Genomic DNA, 19,327 nt, shown 5'->3' on the forward strand with positions numbered 1-19,327 from the left:
TAAATTATTTTTTACTTCTTTTTAAAATTTTCAGAATAGCTATCATCAAACAAAAGATGAAGACACAAGTTCAACATACTAACAAAGATTACATAACAGTAGATCAGCTTAACAAAAAGCGTTCCTATCGTCGAACGGTAGTAAAAAACAGATCTCATCATTTGGGATGAAGCGCCTATGTGCCATCGATTTGCGTTTGAAGCTCTTGATAAGAGTTTGAGAGATGTACTCTCAGTAGCTGATCCAGATGCAGCAAGCAAACCCTTTGGCGGAAAAACGGTGCTTCTTGGTGGTGATTTTAGACAAATTCTGCCAGTCATACCACAAGGCACCAGACAAGAAACTGTTATGGCAACAATCAACCGTTCATATTTATGGAATTATTGCTCTATATTCACTCTCGAGAAAAATATGAGGCTGGACCAAGCGGAAAAAGATTTTGCGAAGTGGCTAATATGTATCGGTGATGGCACAACACCTAAACCAAATAAATACAGAACCTCAAATGATGAAATTGGCATAGTGGAAATAGACAACAATCTGCTCTTGCAAAACAACGGAGATCCTGTTGAATGCATTGCAAAGTCTACATATCAGGACTTTCAGTTCAGTTTCAAAGACAAAAAAATATCTGATTGAACGAGCAATTCTTACTCCAAGAAATGAGACAGTCGACGAAGTGAATAACTACATGTTATCATGCTTAAAAGGAGAGCAAAAAGAGTATTTGAGCTCGGATACCATTGGTGACGACAAAGAAGAAGTAGCAAATCAACATATTCTTTACCCCATAGAATTTTTAAATTCGTTGAAATTTCCTGGTATTCCTAATCACAAACTAGATCTCAAGATAAATGCACCGATCATGCTACTGAGGAATATTGTTGAGATTGAACTCTCCGATTGATCCTGCAAAGAAGAAGAACGATGTCAATGAGAAAGGAATGAAGAACAAGGAAGTAAAGAGGTGGGTTGGTGTGATGAAACCCATAATCTAGAAAGAGAGAAGAAGCGTCGAAGGTTGACAAAAGGAAACGTAGAAGAAGAAGTCAAGGTTTAGTTGTTTTGGGTTAAGATGTGTTTGGGCCTGCAGATTTGGTTTTTGGCCCAACAGAAAATGTCTAGATGGTTTTTGTTGTGACCCATTCGTAGACTTGATGTACTCTTAAGTTAGCTAAGTACCAAGTTAGAATAACAAGAGAAGCTGTTAGGTCTGAATAGTAAAGAGTTGTTAGGAGTTGCTGGAACCTATACACAAGTGGTGTTGCTTGTGTAAGTGATCCTAGTATCTAGAGTTATGGCAAAGAAACTATGTGTGCAAGTGTGCAATCTCTATATATGTGTGTAAGAGATGTTGTAAGTTTTTTCTATCTATGAAAAGTATGAAAGTTTAAGAGAAAAACAAAACAAACCTGTGATCTAAGCAGAAAAACAACAAATATAAATCAAAGAGAAGGACTCTGCAATGGTACAAGGTTAATAATAACTCGCCTAGGCAAGAGGATTATTGAAGCAGAAATACACACTGGAACTCATCTGGGAAAACGTGTTCTTATTCCTAGAATAAGTCTCACACCAACAGATGCAAAATGGCCTTTTAAACTAAAAAGACGCCAATTTCCTGTACGAGTTTGCTATGCAATGACTATTAACAAGAGCCAAGGTCAAAGCTTAAACAAGTAGGTTTATATTTGCCAAGTCCAGTCTTTTCTCACGGACAATTATACGTCGCACTATCAAGAGTCACTACAACTGCAGGACTTCAGATTCTTAAAGTTGGGACAAAACATTATGATAGCAGTGTTCTACAAAATATTGTCTACCAAGAAGTTTTCAACAACATATGATCCTCATAGAGAGATGAAAATCATAGCCTATACAGTTATATCTACAGTTTGTTTTTTAATATTATAATTCTTTTAGTTTCCAGATTTGTAATTTCGATTGTACATGTTTTCTTTGAGTTTCATGTTTTAATCATCATCACCTCTAGATTTAAGATTTTCTTAAACATACACTCACTGCATTATGAAAAATTAAGGCAAGTCAAAACGATATGATCCATTCCTAACCTTAGGCACGTCTGTAAAGATGAAAATTTTGTCTCTGCGGTTGGCCTACACATCTCTTCTCATATATGAACTCCATTGAGAGATCCCTCGAAAACATAGAAGCCAGTTTAATTATATGACTAAAATCTAGAAGAATAGATAGTTCTCATCGGATATATGTATGAAAAAGGACCAAAAAAAGAAAGATTCCACAAACAAAAAACAGCTTACGTCGTCAGCCATCTGTGCAATTTATTTGCCATTTGAAGTCCACTTCAAGAATGAGCTATTCTCCTTGACAATTTCTATAACTCTACTTCTGTAGCCATTGTTGCTGATTCATTATGGATGCTGGAGTGCGTAAAATCATTAGAAAACCACTAATAATTAGTAAGAACCTGAAGTAGCTTTTGGATCTCATAGCTACTCAGATCTTCAACTTACCCTTGGTTCCTATCACATAAACTCTTAAGTCTCTATAACACCTACAAATAAAAAGAAATTAAGAATATTCAAAGAGAGATAAAAATCAGAGCTTATACAGTTATATCTACAGTTTGTTTTAGTTTCCAGATTTAAAGTTTCGACTATACAATATATTGTCCATTAATTCTTTTCAATAACGTTATATGTTTGCTTTGGGTTTCATGTTTTATTTTTATAACATATTTTATTAACTTCAAGCTATTTATCAATAACACATTCTTTGCAATATGAAATAAAATACGATCGAAATAAAAAGTTCATCATAAACTATATGCAATAATAAAACCTGAAGCAGCTTCTGGATCTCACAGCTACTCATACTTTCGACTTCCATTTACAAATAAATATATAAATCCTTTCTCCTATTCAAAGCAATCTAATCCGACAAAACCAATACACAAACCAAACCCTATAACAGAAAAAGGTCAAACAAACTTACAATTCATTCGAGAGTTCCCAACAACACATGAAATTCAAAACAGAACCAGATTAAGAGACTATCCCATTTTTTTGCAAAAAATCATACCAACCGGAGATGTGGATAAGAGAATAGAACCATCTCCTTCATGAGATTCGAGCTAACAAATAACCTGAGATATAGGTAGGAGAATCGGAGGTGATGATGCGTCAAAACATAGCCGGCCCTGATCAAGCGGGTAAACGTCTTCTACATTCTACTTCTTCGAATCGTTTTTATTTTTCCTTTTCTTGGAAAATCTGTACGAGTTGTTTAATTAACAACATGGGCCTATCGGGCTATTGTCTCTTTCTTTCGTTGTTGTAAATGAGTTATAATTGAGTTATTAATTGTTTAAATGAGAATGAACTCTTTTTGATTTGGTAATTAATCGCTATCAGTTTTATGAAGAGTTTTACGTATATGGTTTCCATAATTCAAATAATACGTTTAAAACTGCATCTTGCCAAATTTTTACTACAAAATTTAAACATGTACAATATTATCAAAAAATAACTATGCCATATTGTTTTGAAAAAAAAAAATTATTGTTACTTTCTTCTTATATAACATTCAATTTATAAATTAGAAAAGTCTATTCAAAAATTTAAAACTATATATTTTATGTATAGAAAAAATATTCAATGGACAAAATCTTTTATTTATGCTGTATTTTTGAAAAATAAAACAAAATGATAATATCGACCGGCAACCCGGGCAACGCCCGGGTCCTTATCTAGTATAATATAATTTAGCATTGAACTGAAACAGGTTTGTACATGGATATGGATACTTGATGATCCATGTAATTTATCTTTACGTATATACTTGTGTTTTCATATACATACTTCCAATATATCTCGTTATCATAGTTTTTAAAATTTATCTCACGCATTACGTATTTACGTGTAACTTGTAAGTTGTAACACCCAATATATTTCCAAAATAAGATAGCCGAAGCTATTTTAAGTCAAACATATTTATTCAACTCTAGTTATTAGAGATAATAGCATTTTGATTATAGATAGTCAAAGATGTAGTGATTCAAACAAAAATGTCCAATTTGTATTTTAAACATTTAGCAACATAGTAAAACTATGTAGACTTGTATAGCAGCTAATTAATATATTTATTAAAATTCAACCATTGCCTAAATCTATAAATAAGTACCCATTATGCTCTAGAAAAGTACGTCAAACAACCAAATCACGTATAACAAATTAAAACAATATCGTATGGAATAAAAAAAGTTGACAAGGTATTAAATATTAAACAAAAAAAAAAATGGTGAGTATCATGAAGATAACGATTATCATGGTTTTGTTAGTGGTTGGCGTGAGTGCAAAGACGGTGGAAGAATGTAAACGAACAACCTGCGCGACTAAATGTCATGACAGCAAAAGTTTTGCTTGTTCTGATTGTCTTCTTCATTGCGCTTTTCCTGGAAGTAACTAAACTATCCCTCTTTTGTCTATAATTTCTTGTTTTTATCGCATGTTTTAGACTCATTGTGTTCATAAACAATGGTTATCTTGATGATATTTTCAGGTGAGAGCAAAATAAGTCAAGCACGGGCTTTCTGTCTCAGGGATTGTGATGTCGCTTGTCAACCAAGCAACGACTGCTACCAACGTTGTATTAAACACTGTCCTCCAAAACCTTTGATTTGAGATTTAGAGGTCCTTTTAGATTCGAGTCTTTGATGTTGGGATGTAATTCACATGAAAACATTACGTTTCATAAACATTTTTAAATCTAATAAATAAAAGAATTTATTGAAACATTTGATGGTGTCACAATTATACTGAAAATCTTTTGAGATTTCAATTATTGGATCAATTTCATATACATGTACATGTTGAATATTTCAGCAATAACCAAATCTGTAAATGGATAAAATAAATATATAAGGTAAAGAAGTGAATGGAAAATACTTCTAGAGGACTTTACTTTGATAGAAATTTATTTAACAATTTTAGTTATGTTTGTCAAAGAACGTAAATAGTGAAAGCAATGTGAAAATTATAACATTCTTTTGTCATTATAAGATTTAGATTAATTGTATATATTGAAATATTATGGTTGTGATTTATGATGTCTACCGGGGCCAACGAGTTATATATTATAGGAATTGTGATGTCGGTTGTGGCATTGACAATTCATTTCATGCCATGAACGTTGTAGGAAACATAACTACCCGAGCAAGAGCCCCCATGTCCATTGCACAACCAGAATTTCTCTTCGCTTATGAAAGCTTCATGTAGAAATGGTCTAAGAGATGGTGACATAACAGAAAATCAAATTAAAAGAATCAAAATCAGGTGGACAGAATGGGAAGTACTAGACACTATAGACAATGAAATGGAGTTATGGCAAGGCCAATGCATCCAACCACATAATCAAAATTGATTAAACTTTGGGTTTTTTTAGGGTGAACGACACTGACAAAGACGAAGCTGTTGTGGTCTAGCACTACTTCATGGAATTAATGAGCTTATTGGGCTTCTCTTACTCACCGTTAAGCTCTTCTAGTAATTATCTAAAGCATTCTAGGTTTAGTTTTGCAATAAGGTTTAAGAGCAACGATGAATGTGAGAATCGAAACACCGAAGAAACGGGCAGAGACAATTGGTTAAAAGATGAGACACGAATCTTAATCGATTTCGAGTAAAATAAAAGAGAAAAGGTTCTATCGATCACCAAGTGTACATAGCATAGTGCCTCTGCATAGAAGAATTACAAAAAAAGAGAAGCAAAAGCAATGTAACTGTGAATTATACGTTTACTTTCAATCCAATTCAAACAAGAAAAAGTAACATCACATGAACACTAGTCTTTCCAATTTTTCTCGCTTAAGTTCTACTTATGAAACACCTAGAAACAAAAAACATGTTCCCTGGTTAGTTTTTATCGTCGACTTCTCTTTTGTTTTTGACATTTTGTTCTAAAATAACTCAAAATCATCAAAATTTAATAATTAAGCCTCCTAAATCACCCCACTAAATCTCATCAAAGCATCAATTATTATAATTATTTTTAATAAAAAATCTAACAAATCAACCTAAATATCTTAAAAAAAAACTTATGCAAATCTCTGAAAAAACCAAAATATAGAAATTCCACCGTATCTCCAAAATATTTAATCCAATACACCCCCTTTAGTTAGATATATTCGGCGCAATCTTCAACTATAAAATGATATTTTATAATTTATAGATACTTAATTAAAAATGATATTCTATTTTATGATTTATTTTAATCATCAAGAACTAATTAAAATATTATCTACTAAGTTTTTCTTCTAAGAATTTAGTTTTACCAATTTTCCTACTAGTTACAAATATATTTTTTTATCACATTTTATATTTAACTAGATGAATACTTATGCTACGCGTGGGATTTTGTGTTAAAAATTGCAGAAAAAATATGATTATGGTTTTTGTTGCGCTTTATGTTATTTTGTGTGTGTGGTATTATGTAATTGATAAAGTCATATCTATTTTCTATAGTTATAATTTTTATGATTAGATTCATCTTTGACTCGAAATATTAATTCCACGTTTTTAATGTATAAACCTGATTATCTCTATACCTACGATCCTAATCTTTCTTTATCATGAATACATACAACAATAATATATGATATATTGATACAATGGTATGTAATTATGTTACTTATGTGGTTTGAAATTTACCTAACTTAATTCTAAACAAACAATTATTTGTTCCATTTACTCTCTCGTCATCTAGTACGCCAACCACATCATGATATGCTAGTACTTTAAGTCAACACATTAGATCTCTCTCCTTGCATACAACCATATAGGAGAGAGTCTCGTTTTTTAAATTTTTTGGTATGTCTAACGTCTCAAAGGACCCTTAAGTGGAAAAAATTGTGTGTCAATGTTACCAATTTATCAACGCACAAAAATAAAAAGAGAGAATGTCATATTCAGAAAACGTAACATGAAGATAGGTAGCAAATATATAAACTACAATACAAGTAATTTTTAGCCATTATCGAGTAATGACCATCGAAAAAAATATTTAATAATATAAAAAGAGTAGAATGAAAGTAGTGCTTAATACATTAGTATGATCTTTTACTTTATTTTTTAGTTTTTTAAAAAATCAATTAAGAGTGAGATTAATGGAAAGTTTAACACAACAAAAGACTTTTGATTTTCTCTCAATTAATTTTGCTAATCTTTTTATTTAAGTAATGTAGAATGACACATGTCATTTTCTTATGTGATGATGTGGCACTCATATGGAGAGAGTTGGCCAACTTTTATATATATGATAATTTGTTTCCACGTTCACCTCAATCCACTTTTTGAAGCCCTACTTCAATTTTATCCAAAATTCAGATGTTCATTTTGTGCATGATTTTATGTATTTTGATACTTTACTTTAAATTTTTTAAATTTTAATTTGTCTTATAAAAGTAGAAATCCTTACAAATTTCGTAAATAATATAACCATCTTTATTACTTTTAAATTATAGTTTCACAAAAGTTATATATCTTGAAATGTTAAAGATCTGGAAATTTATTGTAGAATATATATTCTAACAAATTTGTTGCAGAATATATTGACAAATTTGTTGCAATCTAATTAATCATAATTCTGCCATTTTCTGAACGGTCATAAGATTCTTTTTATACATAAATTTATATATAATCAAAATGTGTTGATTCACTAGTTGATAAATCTTAACAAAAGATAAAAAAAAAAAAAAAACAAGGAAGATGTCGAGTATGAATATGATCAAGATAACAATGATGATGGCTTTGGTACTAATGGGCGTGAGAGCAATGACTGTGACTCAGAGTCAAGAAACAGACGTCAAGTTCGACTGTCGAAACATGAACCATATAGCTTGTACTGATTGTGTCTTCGGATACGCTTCTCCTCCTACTTTGTTTTCATTTTATGTTTTTTGATAATTGTATTCACAAAGGATGGTTATGACTTCTACTTAATGATGTTTACAGGGACTAATGGAATGGACTGGAACCCGAGGATGTGTTATTATATTTGCTCTGGACCTTGTGGTAAAGACAACAACTGTCTCCAACGTTGTAAGAAATGTTGTCATTGGCATTGCATGGATCCATGTTGAAGATTTGAGATTCATGGGTTTTCGACTTGTTGAACTTTTGGCATATTTTTATCTTTGTTATTTCACATACTAAAATTTAATAAATTCTCAAATTAATTGTTCTACAACCGCATTATGTAACGTATGTAAACAATGTTTCCTTGGATTGGCTCGTTTGATTAATATAAGTTGTTGACAAAAAGAAAAAACAATTGATGTACAAAGGAGTTGCAGATAGTTGAAAAGAGCAATGTCAACAATAAAACACCAAGACTATCTATATCAGAAGAGTCAGAACAACAGAAATAAATATATCATAACTTAGGCTCAAGGCGTTTTCTTAGATTCTAAAGTTACAGTTGCGGAATCACCTTGCTTCTTCTTCGTCGTTGCAACTTCATCGATACCGTCAGAGGAATTCACCTCACTAAGACTTCTTTTCTTTGGTTTTGTCTTTGAGCTATTATTCTCCTTCATCTCCGTATCTTTCTCTATCTCCATCGGGGTTTTCTCCACGTTTGATGAAGAATAAAAAGGCGGTTCTTGCCCGCTTAGATGACAAAACACACGTTCTACTGTTTCGTTTATCTCTTTCCCTAATCCATCCTTCTCAAGAATCAGATCCCAAACTGATTTTGATGCCTTCTCTAGCACTGGACCTCTGCCCACAAAGACAACAACAGCAAACAATGGTAAATATGTTACCAACACAATTTTTTTCCAACAACAAAATAAAACAGACGAGTAACTGTGTATATTAGTATATGCATACAGGTAGCTCTGACGAATGGCCTATATTATTCAATCAACTCTAAGAATGTGACGCGGAATTATGGAAAAGAAACCGATATCCATAAATGCTCTAAGGATGTGACACAGAACAAGATCGATACTGCACCTCCAAAGAATATAGAACATTACCTATTGTGAGTGGTTTAAACTATTCGATCAGCTCTAAAATTAGGTGGGGGCTGTTGCCAAGAGTATGAAGTAAAGTTATGCAACTACCAGTACCCATGAATGCTCTAAGAATGTAAAGCAGAACAAGATTGATACTACACCTCCAAGGAATTCATACCTATTACGAACGGTTATATTATTCAATCAGTTCTAAAATTAGCTGGGCACTATGGCCAAGGGCAGAAGCAGAATTATGCAAAACCGATAACCATATTATCTATCATTGAAATTCCTATATAATATAATCAGCTCTAAGAATGTAACATAGAGCTATGGGAAACAGATATCCATAAATCCTTTAAGAATATGAATGCAGTATGCAGAACAAGATCGATGAATGGTTTATATCGTTCAATCAGCTCTACAATAAGCTGGGGACTATAGCTAAGAGTATGAAGCAGAATTAAGTAAAACCGATATCCATATATAAACAGTTATACATATCACCTACCATAAATTTCCTATATCATTCAATCAGCTCTAAGAATGTAACATAGAACTATTGAAAATCAATATACATAAATGCTCTAAGAATGTGAAGCAAAACAAGATTGATACTGCACCTCCAATGAATGGTTTATAATATTCAATCAGCTCTAGAGGTATGTGGGGGCTATAGCTATGAGTGTGAAGCGAAGTTCATGAAAACCGATAACCATATATACTCGTAAACTACTGAATATCTATTAACTTGCAAGAATCAAAAAACAAAGGGTTCTTCTTTATATGCAAAATACTTAACCATAATACACAGAAACCAGCTTTCAAAAATCAATGTACTAAGAGTTGAGATATATAAAAGGAGAAAACTTTACTCGAGTTCTTGACGAAGAGCATCAAAGAGTTCTCTTTTAGTCTGTTTCTCAGCACCAGGTGTGTTCAGAACTTTACTCTCTTCTGCCATTTTAATCGTTGTGCTCTTTAACTCTTCCTGTTCACACAATCACAACAACAACAAAAACATTAACTTTATGATCACAAAAAACAAAAAGATCGAAACTTTGAAATCAAATCCAAATTAAAGAACTTACATTGCCTTTGAGCTGATTGATGATTCTTAATCGAAGAGCATCGATGGTACCATCGTTCATAAGATGTTCAAGAACGTCTTCTGGTTTAATTACTGAAGAAGACGACATTGTTCTTCAAAATCCCACAACCACAAAAACCCTAAAAGTGTTTAAAACCAATTCCTTAAGCTACCAGAGACAGATACAAAGTAACGTAGCGGAAAAAGATTCGATTTTTTAAAAACCCAGAAGCTGAGAATCTGAATTCGATTGAGAGAGAGTAGTAATCAGAGATTGAGAACGAGTTTCTTTCGTCGGGAAATTTTCTTCTAGCTTCTTTGCTTATACGATTTGGTTCTCAATCTTTAGTTCTAAACCGATTTAGGAAAGAAGCAATCGGTTTTTCTAAACCGAATTAAACCAAAAGAATACTCAAAAGTGTTTTCTGAAGACATTAATCTTTGGGACTTTTTTTAAAATCCATTTTTAATGGATGTAAAATTCTGAAATGTCTTCCACAATCTCATGTTGTTAGATATAGAATTTTTCCTAACTAAAGAAAAAATAATTAAAAATTCATCATTGTTCAATTTATGATTAACTAGATATGGACCCGTGCGTTGAACAGGTTGCCGGTCGAAATTATGACTCTTAACTTTTAATTTTATTTTGTTAATCATAACTAAAATTATATAAACATATATATTTTAGATAATGCAGCTTTTTAATTATTTTTTAAATATATTTTTATAATACATATTGCGCAGTATAAAACTCTATTTGTAGTTATGTTATACTAATTATTAAATCATCTAAAATAAATATTGGCCTATTTATAAAATTATATAATTTTTTGCTTATTATAATTTATGAAGTCATAATTGTTCATAGGTTGTATTATTGAATTTTAATAAGTTATTTATATCCATCCGGAGAGTGTATTGCACTTTATAATTCCAATGTGGGCAAGATGGAAATAAACTGTGACAATAAGAAAAGATAAAATTATATAGTTACGTGGCATTGTCAATTTTTGGCTCATATTACTCATTTCTTCGTTTTCTCTTTATTCCTTCCGCTCGCCGGCGAGAAATTCTCAAATCTCTCTATTTCTCTCATTAGAAATCTCTTATTTTTGCTTGAACTCCTCTCCTTCTCTCCCTCTTTTTTCCCCTATCTCCATTTCTTCCATTCGTCGGACATCACCACCGAGTCTCACTACTATGACCCACCACCACAAATGAATCTCACTACTATCACAATCACCACCACCATCAATACCGAATCTAGCTAATTTCGATCCACCACCTTCATCAACATTTATCGCCGCCACCACCACCAAGCTTGAACCACCGTCATCAACACCAACACCACTTTTATTGCTTCTTCTCTCTTTCCTCAAGTTCTCTTATCACTCTACTTTCTTTATTTTCTCCGACATCAAGCCAAGCCTCTCCGACAACAACTCTAGTCTATGTCCATCGCCATTTATAATTCTTAATTTGCCTCTATTGCCATATATTCCTTGGGTATGAATATCACATGCTATTTTAAAAAAACCATCGTGATTCACAGTGTTTGATTTTATAATTGACATGATATATTTACAACAAATGATAAATGCATGTAATTTTTACATGATCATGTTATTTTTTAAAATCACCCAATCACCACCTCCGTAACCATCAACCACCACCTTCATCACCTCCACAACAATCACATGCTACTCCTATTTCTTTCAGTATGACATGCTATTTTATTAAATGAAATTGTTGGATGTCTCTATTTCGTCGTCAGAATTCTAATATTGATATTTTTTTCTTCAGATTTTTCGTGTTATTAGTATTTATTTCATGTTTTTTCTCTAAATTAGAATATGCAGTTATATGTTTGTCTTTTGTTTGAGAGCTATTTTGAATTTTCACATATCTGAAAAACATTAGTTTCCAAAAAATGTTTAACTCATGGCTATCCCCTTAATTATTTTTGAGTCAAATATTAGTTACTTATACTATCCTAAAAAAAATTTTATAACCAAAAACAAAAGTTTTACCAATAGAATGAAGTTCAAACAACGGTGGTGTGTGAAGAAATTAGTTTGCTTGGTGAAAAAATATGAGACAACTTATTGTTTATATAAAGCTGATTATTTACAATCATTTTTCTTATAGGAATAATAACTGATTGTATAATTTCATTAATCCTTTTTCTATTTTTAAATTTTTTTTCTTGTACAATTAGTAACTTATACATAAAATGTTTAGCACAATTTTATAATTTCGTTTTTTATGAAAAATATAAATATAATTTTTTTATATATACGTATAGTTTTCTTACTATGATCTAACTGTTTAAATTTATAATCACTACAAAAAAGATCATTTTATATCACTTATTTTGAATATTTGTATTACTTATAATTGATGTAAAAGAATTTTACATCACTTAAGTAAATGATTTAAAAATTAATGATGCAAATAATTTACATCATTTTGTTGACAACTGATGTAATTATACATAATATTTGCATCAGTTTTTATAATTGATGTTAATTTTGTATCAATTACAAAAAATGATGTTACCTTTTTAAATCACTTTGTATAAATGATGTTGATATTTTCATCATTTATAAATAATTGATACTAAAACTAGTGTCAAATTTCATTAGTGATTTTAATAATTGTAACATTTATAATAATTATTTTATTAATTAATAAGAAAATTATTTTAATTATAATCGTATTCTAAGAATAAATCTAAACGTCAACAATATCTTTCAAATAAATTATTTGACTCAAGTTTTCGTGAGACCACTATACTCAATTATTGGAAAATGGGTTAACGTATTTATAAAGGATAGATTCTTATCCCTCCTTAAGAAGTTGTCGATGTGGGACAATTTAAAAATGCCTCCTTAATACAATTTTACATCAGTTTCTATTGATGTAAGATTTGTATCATTTTGAGAAATGATTTTACCAAATATTAATAGATACATCAATGATCTAAATGATGTAAATATATATTTTGTATCAGTTTTTTAAAAGTGATGCAAACTAATAAAAATTCAATCAATTTTATTTAATTGATGTAAAATTAGTTAATTATAACATCAGTTAATATAATTGATGTTAAGTCATATATATTTGTTTCATTTATAAATAAGTAATTTAAAATAATATCATTTTGTTTTGTGATGTAATTTAAGTGATGCAATACTCTCTTTTTTTTTGTAGTGAATTTTGTTATAAATCTTTTAACAATTTTTAAGTTGTTAAAAACAAAAATTTAGGTTGCTAGATGGCAAAATCTCTTATGGAAATATAGGTACAATTTCCTTATAATTAGCTTTTTACATTTTTAAACTGTTTACATTTATAATTTTTTTATAATTATCTTTTGACCTTTTTATTAAAATGGAAAATTTATTTGACACATGGCAAAATCTGAGATCGAAATATTTGACACGTGTCACGATCTCGTGAGTTATTAACTTTGAAAACCATACTTTATATAATAAGATGTAAGACATAAGAATTTAAAACTCTATCAAAATCCAACCATATCTAAAGTCATTCAATATTAATTTTAAATCCATGATTAATAAAAATTGTATTATCTCTTATATATTAATTGAGAAACACTATTAATAAAAAAAAACATTACTCTTATGTCTAAATTACAAGAGTATCATGTTAACGTGTCATGCTCAGAGAGATTCTCAAAAAAATTATTTATTTACTAATTTTTTTTTTTTTTTTGGCATAAAATTTGAACAAAATTCAAGCAGATGATCAAACTCAAAGTTATACATTCACAAGCTAATGCAAAACCTAAAATTACTGAACTTGTAACAACCAGTTACTTACTCCTTTTTGTGGAATTCCTTCTCTAGATCTTCCAAATTCTGCATGATCAGTTTTATATGTACCACATCTCTTCATGTGCATTTTTATGTGCATATTCCTCAGTTTTTGGTGTCATCCTAATCCTAATAAGGCTTCCGGATCTCTTCGAATGTTTTGTTTGCCTTTTCATTATTTGATCATAGAACTCTTATATTTACTAAATAATTACAAATAGTACCATTGGTGTTAATTATATATCCTTCTTTTCAATATTTAAGGTATCAATAATTAACACAAGCAATTAATTAACAAGAGGATATATATTTATGAAATAAGTGGTATATAAGATTAAGATTTGTTATATACAGTCATATATAATAGAAATATTTACTATATGTTTTGTACTTATACTTTCACATTATTTTATATAAAACATATCGAAATATATGGTTTTGCATTTTGACCCAAATCATCGAATTCGTATATCTTCATAAAATCTTCACAAAATGTTTATGATTGTTTATTAGTTTAAGTTAAAAAAAAAGTACTGTTTTCAATTATTTTATGGATAAAACGAATTCAAATATAAAAAAATCAATGTGATGAACCCTACATCTTTCGTACAAACAAAAAAATCAAACCAGTGAACCCTAAATAGATGAGAATAGATTCAATATTCTACTCCATCTTTTTTTTTTTTTTTTCGGCAAAAACATACTTTCATTGATTTAAAAGAGTTATTACATAGTCATTTACAGAATTAATTGAGTACAATTATTACATACGCAGATGTATGTGCCATACACTAAGAAAAATACAGCAGAAGGGAGATTGACGATGCTTTCCGAAGAGTAGTCTTACTCGCTAACCGACCATAAGATCCGTTATTGTCCAACTTCATATTTGATTTCTCTCTGTTACGATTGGCATGCAGCAACTTGTAGCTGAACTTTATTTTTGCAAACCGTAGCTTTAAACCTGATGTGTCCATAAAGAACTCTGAAATGTAGACACAGTGGTACCAAAGCGTCCGTACCAAGGTCTTTCTGAAAGAACTCGACTCTGTAATTCTCTTTAACAAAATCACAAATAAAATTACCATTGTAGTAGTTTCGACTGTATTCTTCGAAGAGATCGCCTTACCAGATTTTGACAAATCCCTAAATATTACTCGAGATGACCATAGGTCTGAACACAATAACAAGTTCATGGTTTCTTCTCTTAAAGAACCAACTTGTGATGTGTTTGAGCCCACGACATGATCGACATCATCATTACCAACAACCCACGTGTGTGGCATTTGAGAATCCATAATTCGAAGGTTCTGTTTTTGCAGATTTAGATGCATCATCACGAGGAAGAAACGATTTTTCTCTGTCTCTTGTATATAGCCCACCGGTAAAGTCATCAAAAAATCATCAATTCCAGAATTGATGTCTTTACTTCTGATTTGATATCTGAGAAGTCCAAATCTTTTAAGCAAAGTTGTTACATCATGGATTCCGGGATCAAAAACCAAAGTGAAACCTCCATACCATTGTGTAGGAGGAAATTCACCGGTTACAAACCGGAAATACCACCGGCAAACACCGGACATAAACCTGCCAAATGGAAGGACATAACTATTCTTTCGAATCGACATGGAATTAACGGCTTCAAACCAGTTACGATAGAAGCCAACGGATGCAACGCTTGTCAAAGTCGGATCCGAAACTCCCAAAGAAATATGGGTGTGTTTAGACGCTACCCAAGTCGGAGATGGTGCAAATATCGAAAATCGAAACCGTGAAACAAATTGATGTCATGAGACTCATATCTATCACCAACATCAATGAAAAAAGGCAAACATCGAGAAGTTGTGATTTTGATTTTGCCATGGAAATTACTAGATCTATACTGGAGAGAAAGATGAAAACTAGAGGGAAAAGCAAAAGACCGACCGACGCCGGAGAAGCCAGCGCCGGCCGGGAAACTGTGATAAAGATTGTTTGCCGGAAGAAACAGTTTTTGGAGAAAACGCCTTTTGGCGACAAAAAACAAAAAACATCGCATATTCCAATCTACTCCATCTTTATCGACATAGGATTTGACTCAAATTCTCTTTGATTCCATCGCATATTCAATTAAATACAAGTTTCTGTTAATTAATTTCGGATGACAAAAAACAAAAACATGAATACAAGTTTATGAAGCTCGCTAAAGTTTATGAAAAATAAAAAGATTTTGAAATCTTGTATTATATCAAGTATCAACATTGAATCTCAATTCAAGAGACATAAATCAAATGAACTATTCTGCAAAATCCTTGGTAAGACTCGTGTTCCATTTTTCTATAAATGAGTTGAATAATAAATAAAACAAAATTACTCAAAATGAACCCTAACTAGGTCTAAATCGATTCAAATCTACGCTATATAACATGGATTCTTTTCGAGTCCATCAAAAATCAGGTTTGGAAATCACAAAATCAATCGATAATAGGTTTCGGAATTACAAATTTGATGAAAAGTTATAAGATTTGGTAAGAAACTTATCTGGACTTTGACCTTGGAAGATTACATACAGATTTTGGATAATAATCGATTATATTTTGTAACTAAAACTACAAATAAATTTACTTAATAATCATTTCACCGGTAGATAATGTGGGTAAAGTACCTAGTAGATCTTTATGTTTAGGTAAATAATTCTACTTGGAATACAAAAAAAATATAGTTTATCCCGCCATACTTAACACTTTGATAATAATTATATATAACAAAATGAATAGCGATAATATATTAATATGTGATAAAAAATATTATTTTATTTTATTTGATAACACATTACTTTACTTGGTTTAATGTTTATTATTTTTAATTTTATTTTTATTTTATGATATACTACCAACCACGTATATACTTTTTAGAATATCTTTTATCAGAAAAAAAAATTACACGTGATTTGAATCGCCTTAAGAGTATTTTCATTTTTTTTCCTCAAAAGCTTATTTTAGTGCATAGAATTTTCCGAGTTAAAATTACTATTACTATGACTAAAATTCTCCGCATTATGATAAAAAGAACACAACGGTAGAATATATTTATTACGATTACCCTTAATCTTGGGCCATCAATCATCTCTTTAAAAAAGAAGTTGCCATTTTAAATGAGTGTAGAGATTGAATATTTGGTAAACAAAATATATACATTTCAAAAGATATGAACATTTAAATTGACACAATTGTTTGTAAAATATATAACTTTTAGAGAAATTTTTTTTTGATAAAACATATGAATAAAATATGGTGGAAAGATAAAATTCTAAATTAATAGAAGCAACTTTGTAAAAAGTCATAACTGTAAAAGATATTTTTAATTAATAAATTAAAATATTTAACAAAGAGTACCGATGAAAAACTGCAACCATAAAAAGTATTTATTCAAATTAAAAATATATATATTTTTTACGAACGGTTTCGAAGAAATGACGAAAATGGATGAAAATACACAATTTTACAACTTTGTAAAACAAACACAATTGTACAAAATATTTTTTCAATTATTAAAAATGAAAAAAATAATAAAGAAGGGTTACATTGAAAAGACACAACCATAAATAAATTAAAAATAAATAAAAATATTTTACGATCTGTTACGATGAAAAGACGCAACCGTATGAGATATTTATTTAGATTGTTATTATTGTATAACATATTTAACAAAAGTTACAATGAAAAGACACAACCATATAAAGCATTTTTTAGATATCAAATAGTTTACGATGAAAAAACTCAAACGGGTGAAAATAGAGATATAATCAAAAGACGCGACTATAGATATCAAATATACCAATGGCTGCAACAGTTCGTCAAATTTATATATATAATTAGAGAGTTTTCTCTCCTACTAGCCTATCCACCTAAGCATCCACTTAAGTAACACTATTTATTGTACATTAAAATAAATTTTAAACATTATTTTTTTTTGTCATCAAATTTTAAACATTCATTTAGTGCATATTTATGTTACTTATAATTAATATAAAAAATAAAATAAATAAAAAAACAAATTATGTAAAAAAAATGAGATGCTAATATAATAAAAAAATAATACTATTAAAGTTTAATTAGTAGTAATAATATAATTCAACTTTTAACAGATAAAAATTAAAAATGATTATACTTCAAATTTCTAATTATGTAATATTTTAATTTAAATGCATGGTAGAATAAAAGTATAAAACTAAATTTATGCAATTCTATATGTAAGATTTTAAACAAGAAGATGAAATTTATAGTAAAGCATTAGTTTCTAGTTTCTAATTTTATTTATTATTAAATATTTTCTTAAAAAGGAAAAAAACTTATTGAATTCAACTTAGATTTATAATTTAAGCCTAAGATATTGTAAGATTCACATTTTATCTTGTAAAATTATAAAAACAAATCTTGAAAATTTTAAAACGTTATCATTCATCTTTAAAAAATAAATAATCAATGATCACATTATTCATGAATTCTACAACAAACTATACAAAAAATGATATGTAAGCTGTTAAAAAAAAGTGATATATAATTTGTGTAGCATATTCTCATGTAGAACTATAACTTTATAACATGATAAAAAAAAGGTTTGATTTTATATCAATTGAATACAATGCTTTTAACTCAAAAAACTGAGTATGGAAAGATATGAATTAAGGATAAAATAGTTATGATATGTCTTGAAAATTAGTATACTATTCTTATATACTAATTTTCAATCTTAGTATACTATTGTCTTTAATTCATCTACATATTCTTATACTATTTCCATATTAATCATCTCCAGATACTTAGCAGTTATCATACCTAATTGATTCACTCCATTTTTACAAAAATCAAAACAAATAACTTCTCACATACCTTAAGTGTATATTGTTCCTTCAGTTTCGCCAATGCAATCTGCAACAAAGTTTTTTTTTTTATCTGTCAATTTAAATTCCTTCCAAATATGTGTTTCCCTCTACTAAGCTACCATTTCGCACTTGACATATTCTTAAACTATTTCCATAATCAAATATGTCCGGATGCTAATAATACCTAATTGATTCTACTGATATTTCCTCACATACCTTATCATGTCTATTGTTCCTCCATTTTCGTCAATGCAATATTTAACAATTGTATCTATTTAAATGACTTCCAAATATGTATTTTCCTCTACTAATTGAATTTATGTTCCCGCCTATCCTCTGTTCATATCACAACCTATTTATTGCTAACCATTATTCTAGATTCCATAATTATAACAATGCAGAGATTTTATGCCGATTTAGTCGAGATTGCGATACCAATATGCTTTGTGATCAAGTTTTCTTTAACCTAATCTATGACCCTATATATAGTTCCATATCTAACCTCTCATTATCATCAGCACTCACAACCTCTA

The 19,327-nt window shown here is 29.8% G+C and overlaps 3 protein-coding genes and 1 long non-coding RNA gene across 11 annotated transcripts; 2 read left to right on the top strand and 2 right to left on the bottom strand.

The window, feature by feature from the left end:
* Positions 1 to 27: 27 nt before the first annotated feature.
* LOC110224900 lies at positions 28 to 3,474 on the bottom strand. 8 transcript variants are annotated; one of them, XR_002329357.1, is made up of 4 exons: positions 3,064 to 3,179; positions 2,496 to 2,536; positions 2,073 to 2,402; positions 28 to 478 (listed from the first exon to the last, which is right to left on the bottom strand). It is a non-coding gene; the product is annotated as an uncharacterized LOC110224900 (long non-coding RNA). The 8 variants fall into 8 exon arrangements; XR_002329354.1 differs by having other exon boundaries at positions 2,977 to 3,179; XR_002329358.1 differs by having other exon boundaries at positions 2,073 to 2,158; positions 2,283 to 2,536; positions 2,977 to 3,179.
* Positions 3,475 to 4,232: 758 nt separating this feature from the next.
* On the top strand, positions 4,233 to 4,694 carry LOC9328018. The gene is made up of 2 exons (XM_002891910.2): positions 4,233 to 4,441; positions 4,543 to 4,694. The coding sequence occupies exons 1-2, from the start codon at positions 4,279 to 4,281 to the stop codon at positions 4,662 to 4,664; spliced, it is 285 nt and encodes a 94-aa protein (XP_002891956.1). The 5' UTR covers positions 4,233 to 4,278; the 3' UTR covers positions 4,665 to 4,694.
* A 2,874-nt stretch (positions 4,695 to 7,568) lies between these two features.
* LOC9328019 lies at positions 7,569 to 8,194 on the top strand. The gene is made up of 2 exons (XM_021012659.1): positions 7,569 to 7,878; positions 7,992 to 8,194. The coding sequence occupies exons 1-2, from the start codon at positions 7,746 to 7,748 to the stop codon at positions 8,117 to 8,119; spliced, it is 261 nt and encodes an 86-aa protein (XP_020868318.1). The 5' UTR covers positions 7,569 to 7,745; the 3' UTR covers positions 8,120 to 8,194.
* A 116-nt stretch (positions 8,195 to 8,310) lies between these two features.
* LOC9328020 lies at positions 8,311 to 10,473 on the bottom strand. Its single transcript, XM_021012646.1, has 3 exons — positions 10,090 to 10,473; positions 9,874 to 9,989; positions 8,311 to 8,759 (listed from the first exon to the last, which is right to left on the bottom strand). The coding sequence occupies exons 1-3, from the start codon at positions 10,195 to 10,197 to the stop codon at positions 8,426 to 8,428; spliced, it is 558 nt and encodes a 185-aa protein (XP_020868305.1). The 5' UTR covers positions 10,198 to 10,473; the 3' UTR covers positions 8,311 to 8,425.
* Positions 10,474 to 19,327: the final 8,854 nt, after the last annotated feature.

This window comes from Arabidopsis lyrata (assembly GCF_000004255.2).
Source record: "Arabidopsis lyrata subsp. lyrata unplaced genomic scaffold ARALYscaffold_1, whole genome shotgun sequence".
NCBI lineage: Eukaryota > Viridiplantae > Streptophyta > Magnoliopsida > Brassicales > Brassicaceae > Arabidopsis > Arabidopsis lyrata.